General features: G+C 39.0%; 2 protein-coding genes across 2 annotated transcripts; both read left to right on the forward strand.

Moving 5' to 3' along the window:
- Positions 1-1,352: 1,352 nt before the first annotated feature.
- Positions 1,353-2,080, forward strand: LOC115228534 (cilia- and flagella-associated protein 77-like). The gene is made up of 2 exons (XM_029799103.2): positions 1,353-1,451; positions 1,595-2,080. Exons 1-2 carry the CDS (start codon positions 1,353-1,355, stop codon positions 1,970-1,972), a joined length of 477 nt encoding a protein of 158 aa, XP_029654963.1. The 3' UTR covers positions 1,973-2,080.
- A 2,824-nt stretch (positions 2,081-4,904) lies between these two features.
- LOC115228535 (uncharacterized protein PB18E9.04c-like) lies at positions 4,905-5,933 on the forward strand. The gene has a single exon (XM_029799104.1). The coding sequence runs from the start codon at positions 4,905-4,907 to the stop codon at positions 5,931-5,933; it is 1,029 nt and encodes a 342-aa protein (XP_029654964.1).
- Positions 5,934-6,347: the final 414 nt, after the last annotated feature.

Here is a 6,347-nt window from a genome sequence, read left to right on the forward strand (position 1 = left end):
CTGTCGGAAATGTCCATCAGACTGTAAAGAACAGTCTCCACACGTTCGAATTTGAACAAATATAGAAAGACTCCCAGTTTGTGTTGTTGCTTGTATTTGACGACTGTTCTGTGTACGTCGATGGGTGTCCCGGAAAACTCTTCAATGAAATGATTCATAAGGGTGTCTGGGAAGATAGTGGAATTGAAATAATCGACCGAAACAACTTTTTGGTAGCAGTATTTTTCCGAGGAAGTCAAATTTCCCTTAGCAGTCACATACAGGATGTCTCGATTGTGGTACTTGTTCTGAATATGACAGAGGATTGTGGGGATGTGGGGGTCGTCCACGTACAACACGACTACTGGCTGTATGATATCCACCACAATTTCGAACGTGAGTTTGTCAGTTCTCGTCATTTCCTCCATGTCGTGGAGGCGGATGACGTGGAAGAAAACGTGATTTTTTTGACAATAGTCCAGAATAGAAGACATAAAGCCGTCGAGTTCAAGTTGTGTACTGATCAGTAGAATCACTTGGAGGGAGTTGTGCTGGCCAATCAATCGTTGCACGAGCAGCACGTGATGGGCGACCTCCGAATTAATGACCGTCTCTCCCTAAAATCAGTAATGAGCAATCTCGAGGGACACAACACAATCTAGTCAATATACATTAATTCCACGACGGATTTGTCTCCATAAACATCACTTATGAATTTGGAGTTGCAGCCAGTTCTCAGTGGCAGTTGGAGAACGGGGATGTTGGCCAGCCCCCCGAAGTAAAAGACTGGAATGCAAAGACCGTTGTATATGAGTCCATCCAATCTGTGGGCGGCTACTGTTATGGTGTTCAGATTGACGTTCGAAAGTCGAAGTTTCACAATGTTTATAGAAGAATGGTTAGCCAGAATGCAGTCGATTGATGAACAGGGCACAGAATTATCGAGTATATACACAATCGTGGTGTTTGTCTGATGAGTGGAATAAGTACTAATAATAAAAAATGTCACGATCATCGACATGCGGCTATAATTCATTAATAACATCTCTTCCTCGTAATATTCGATCCATCCTATCTTAATTAGTTGATCACTGCTCCTTATTCCGATGCACCCATCCGACACTGACAATTCTCTTTATATGACCCCACTGTTCACACCTTTTTCACTAAACTGGTCAGTCTCCAAAATAGATCAGAATTTTAGAGCTAATTTCTCGGTAGATTCCCATTTATTCTTAACAAATGACCAATTTTTATATGCTATATTTTCGGTGCACATTAATCCAGGGATTAGTCTCAGAAGACAAGTTAATAATAATTGACAGAAGACTACCATAATATGTATAAATACTATTTCCATAGTGAAGGTGGTCATGGCACGTCTGCTTGAGGAGAACCCCTACAGTAACACCAAGACTGGACTACTGGGAGACCAGCGGGACACAATGTTGATCAATGAAGTTCTCAGAAAAGTGAAATAATCTCCACAATACGACTTAGGACAAAATGGGCTGCGGATTCGTTCGGGGTCATGCAATTCCCGAAGACTTTGTGTACGGAATCCCTCCAATCAAGCAAAGATTCGGCGTCTCTGATGGTTTGGTAGGAATAGTGACTCTCAGCTATGCGCGGATGGCCAGACATTCAACTTGGTAAACAAAAAAGCAAATCAGCCCCCCGCGAGAGGGACTTTATAGCAATGAACACAGCGGCCACTCAGTCCGGGATTGTCACTGCCAAGGAAGTCAACAGTTTCTTCAAGATGCACGACATCCGAAAGAAGGTCCCCAAAAAATCCACGACAAAATCGAAATCCTTTGAGTCGATGGTGCACGGAGTGAAATCCCGGTGCCTTTTTTTGATGTCATTTAGTCCGTCGACTCCGATAAGTTACGTGATCGAACACAAATACCAAACTGACTACATCAACGAAATGTACAACAAAAAACATGACAAAGACGGACTCCTCAAAAAAGTAATCCGTTCGATTTAAATTTAGAAACGTAGCCAAGACGAAGTATACATGACTAAGACCAGTCTTTCTCGCCATTTTGCGCCGCCGGAAGAGCCGAGGGAGTTGTGGCAAATGAGGCAATTCCGAGACAAGGTTCCCCAAGTCTCTCATTGAAAAGGCGACTCCCCACCTCGAAACTTTCCGAAACACAGAATCGCGGGAGCGAGCATTCAAGAAATACCAGAACGAGAAAATAATAAACAGTGGACCTCTACAAATGGGCATTGGCAAACTCCCAACTCATTAACGTCGCTTACAGACATTAATACACTCACTTAGTATGCTCACAAACTAGCCATTTGTATAAAACTCAACATTTGATGCCAGTCACTCAATTAAATGTCCCCTTCCAAGACCAACACAGCAGAAATGGCCTACTTCTGTCCCTCAAATCATAGTTTGAACACCCTAGTGATCTCCGTCAAAGACGACTAGCACAAATAAAGAGTAGAAAATAAAGACAAATCATCGAATGAGTGAAATACGCGTAAAGGGGGAATAATCCAAGTCCAAATCTGCTTCGAAGACAGGACTAGAGTGAGACAGAACAACAACTCCGTGGCCGATCGCACTTTTAACAGCAAATGCATTTTCCCAGTACGCTCATCGACACAGCCATAAAAAACCCCCACAAGAAAGTCGACGACAGGCGCAGTCTTCCTCTCGGGGGACAACCAGTCTATGTGGTGCATGTTCTACGTAGTGCCGGCGGGTACCTTCAGACGGAAGAACACTGCACCCACCTCAGCCAGCGTATTAAAGTCGAACTGAGGCGACAACCAGCCTTGATTGACTTTAAAAAGAGGAAATTTGGACTGTCTGGTGAGGAATACAATACCCAGCACTCCACGTCGGTCATTTCGTCAGAATCCCACTTTCTCGTCTGGAAGGGGTACTGCTTGGACACGACTTCCCCCACGCCCACGAAGACCAGTCCGTTTAACACTGAGAGTTCGTATGTGAATGTTTTGGTGGAGGAATCGAAGGTCTGGTTGTCTGAAGGGCTGTACCTTTATCACTAGTCGGGTTTTTTCTGAATTCTTGTCAACAAATATGGCGTTGGAAAACAAATGGCTGTCCTTGTGGGAGGGCAGGAAAACATTTTCGTGGTTATTTCCGTTGGTCAGTCTTTGATAACTTATAATCATTACGTTAGAAAATTGTCGTGTATCATTTTGTCATACATCCGCCAGATGTAACTCATTTTGTAATATATCAACATTTATTTTATTATAATATTAATAGCTTGTAAATTAAAAAAACATAATTTAAAAGTCCAGATAAAATTGATTTTTAATTGTTTCTGCTTTCAGTCAATTCTCCTCCTCTTCGAGCCCGAGCTAATATCTTCGACGGGTACATTTATACATTTTACAGGGCAGGCCACTTTTGTGGTTGTACTCGAGTCTGATGGTCTCACTCGGGGATGCACTAATCCGATGTAGGAAGGAGTTTGTACTTCGGGCGCATGCTCTCCAGTGTTTTCTTGATTACGATTGTTTGAACATAGAGTCATGAACTGGTAGAGAGTTCTGGTAGTGCTTATAGAATTTGGATATTATTCCATCCCAAGTGAGAACCGACGGTACGACATTCACATTTGCATTATAGATTAACCTCAATTGCCAAAAGGTCGTATTTATGTAATTTCTCAACTTCCATATGTCAGCGTAATGATGTTCAGAACTTTTTCGTAGACAAAAATGTCCGGTTTATTATTATTGACTATAGTATCCGTCTTGATCGTCGTGTCCACACGTATTTCGACCACCTCATTAGAGACAGTCGACTGAACAGAGTGGGTCTTCAACTTCCGAGACTGTTTTATCCCATATTTTCGGCAGATGTGCAAGTAAATGCACCTTACAAACTCACGTATGTAAATTTAATAATTTATCACCATTTGACTGACTAAAGCTCTAATTATTCATTTACCTAACATAATTTCATCGAATAAACCTATTCCTTTAAATAGCTTTGTCAGAACTTGTGGCGGACAAACTAATAAAATTCACTGAATATACCGATAAATTTAATTTATACATAGACTTGAGCATTCATCAAAATCTTCATCTTTAATTCTATTTTCTGAACTGAAATCTCGTCTGGTCCAAAGAATGCATTTGTCTGATCTTCAGTTGAATTTTTAGTTTTTTTTATCGTTTTATTTTTTTACCGTTAATCAAAAATTACAGTGACTTTCAAGTGACGTGATAATTTATTCTCCCTATTTATGAAATTAATAACTGAGCAAAATTTTGTTTCAGAATAAGAAAAAAATCAGAGAGGAAGCGTTTGTAGAAGACGGGTTATCATCAGCTCTGGGCAGTCTTGGGATCCATGATAAAATTAGAAATGAAATCGCAAGACAAAACAATGATGTTAAAAATTAAAAAATTGTTTATGTATTCAGTGCAGAACAAAGAAAAAAATATGTTACAAAAAAATAATTGAATAAGATTGATGAAGTTTATCTATCTTTATTCATACTTTAATGTAACAAAAAATAATTATGAAAAAGGAAAAGAAACTAAAAAAACATTTTAGAATTTGATAAATATTGTATAGTTCAATCCAACGCTGATCGTGTTTTTCTTGACGCTTTGATTATATTCGGCGTTCTCTTCTGATTTTTATCTTTGACTTTTTATGAACAAAATTCGGGATCGGTCCTCACTTTAGTTGAGATCTTGTAAGTATAGTAATTGTAACGTAATATTAGTCCGCTTGTTTGACAGCAGATTCAAAACAGATCGGAATTTTTATATAAAATAAAACTGTCTATATCTTTTCAAAATTTCAAAATTCATTTTAAATTTGTTGATTATTTTCATAAATATTTTGAATCTGGGACGATAACCTATTTTATTCAATAAAATAAAATATTTTCGATTATACTAACCCAATTAGAATGAATCTCCTTACTTTATTGCTGATGCGTACCATCGTAATCTCCCAAGACACAACTCTTTCTTCCTCTTCATCTGTTACTGTTAACAATAATCCCACCACAACTACACCTTTGGCCAACACAAGTACTCCGTTTACCAGCCCAACTACACCTTTGCCAACTACACTGAGTACTTCAAACAGCACATTTACACGTTTGCCGACTACACTGAGTACTTCAAACAGCACATTTACACGTTTGCCAACTACACCGAGTACTTCAAACAGCACATTTACACGTTTACCAACTACACCGAGTACTTCAAACAGCACAAATACACGTTTGCCGACTACACTGAGTACTTCAAACAGCACAACTACACGTTTGCCGACTACATCGAGTATTTCAAACACCACAACTACACGTTTGCCGACTACATCGAGTATTTCAAACACCACAACTACACGTTTGCCGACTACACTGAGTACTTCAAACACCACAACTACACCTTTGGCCAACACAAGTACTCAGTTTACCAGCCCAACTACACTGAGTACTTCAAACAGCACAACTACACGTTTGCCGACTACACCGAGTATTTCAAACACCACAACTACACGTTTGCCGACTACACTGAGTACTTCAAACAGCACAACTACACGTTTGCCGACTACACTGAGTACTTCAAACAGCACATTTACACGTTTGCCGACTACACTGAGTACTTCAAACAGCACAACTACGCCTTTACCAACTCGTTCGAACACGAGTAAAAGTACAATTTTTACTTATGCTACGGAAAAACGACCAACTAAAACTTCAACAAAATCCACTACAACTTCTTCGACAATATCAACTTTCCCTGCCACGACGAAAAAATTTGTAGACAAATTGTCTCTTGAAAAGAATAAACTTCATGAAAAAGAATTGAAAAATAAGAACATTGTCATTTTTGTTCTTTCCGGATTTATCGCTCTAATCGTGATCCTCCAAGTTTCTCTCATTCTCATCCGCAAAATAAGACGCCAGAACTACCAAGAACTTTATTAGTAATATATTTAGTACATTATTAACAAATTCTGTTTTTGTTATTCATCCTACCTTTTTGATTATTATTAAGCCACAAAGTGCGAAAGTATCCTTTACCGTGATTACATATGGAGACATAACAAGGTTTTAAAGTCTTCATTGTTTGCTCTCCAGCAAATATGGCTTAGTATATTGTTTATCACATTGTTTCACTTACAGGCATCTCTTTAGGATTAATAAAGAAATTATGTCACATTATCATTATTGTAATGATGTCATTCTATTTTATTCGGAAAATCCAGGAGCCCAAATTTAACCTGGATCGGATCAACCCCTGCATAGTCATCTACGTCCGTTTTAATATCTGATAAGATTTCGTTTTTTCTGCTCTTCATAAAGACAGTCGCTTTTTTTACTCTTTATCAGTGCATCGTG

This window comes from Octopus sinensis, unplaced genomic scaffold, assembly GCF_006345805.1.
Source record: "Octopus sinensis unplaced genomic scaffold, ASM634580v1 Contig10815, whole genome shotgun sequence".
Classification (NCBI taxonomy): Eukaryota; Metazoa; Mollusca; class Cephalopoda; order Octopoda; family Octopodidae; genus Octopus; species Octopus sinensis.

Bases quoted from the DNA above. Each gene is read 5' to 3' on its own strand.
- LOC115228534 (XM_029799103.2), top strand. From the start codon at position 1,353: ATGGCACGTCTGCTTGAGGAGAACCCCTACAGTAACACCAAGACTGGA. The intron at 1,452-1,594 runs GTGAAATAATCT...TAGGAATAGTGA, and splicing joins TCAATGAAGTTCTCAGAAAA to CTCTCAGCTATGCGCGGATG.
- LOC115228535 (XM_029799104.1), top strand. From the start codon at position 4,905: ATGAATCTCCTTACTTTATTGCTGATGCGTACCATCGTAATCTCCCAA.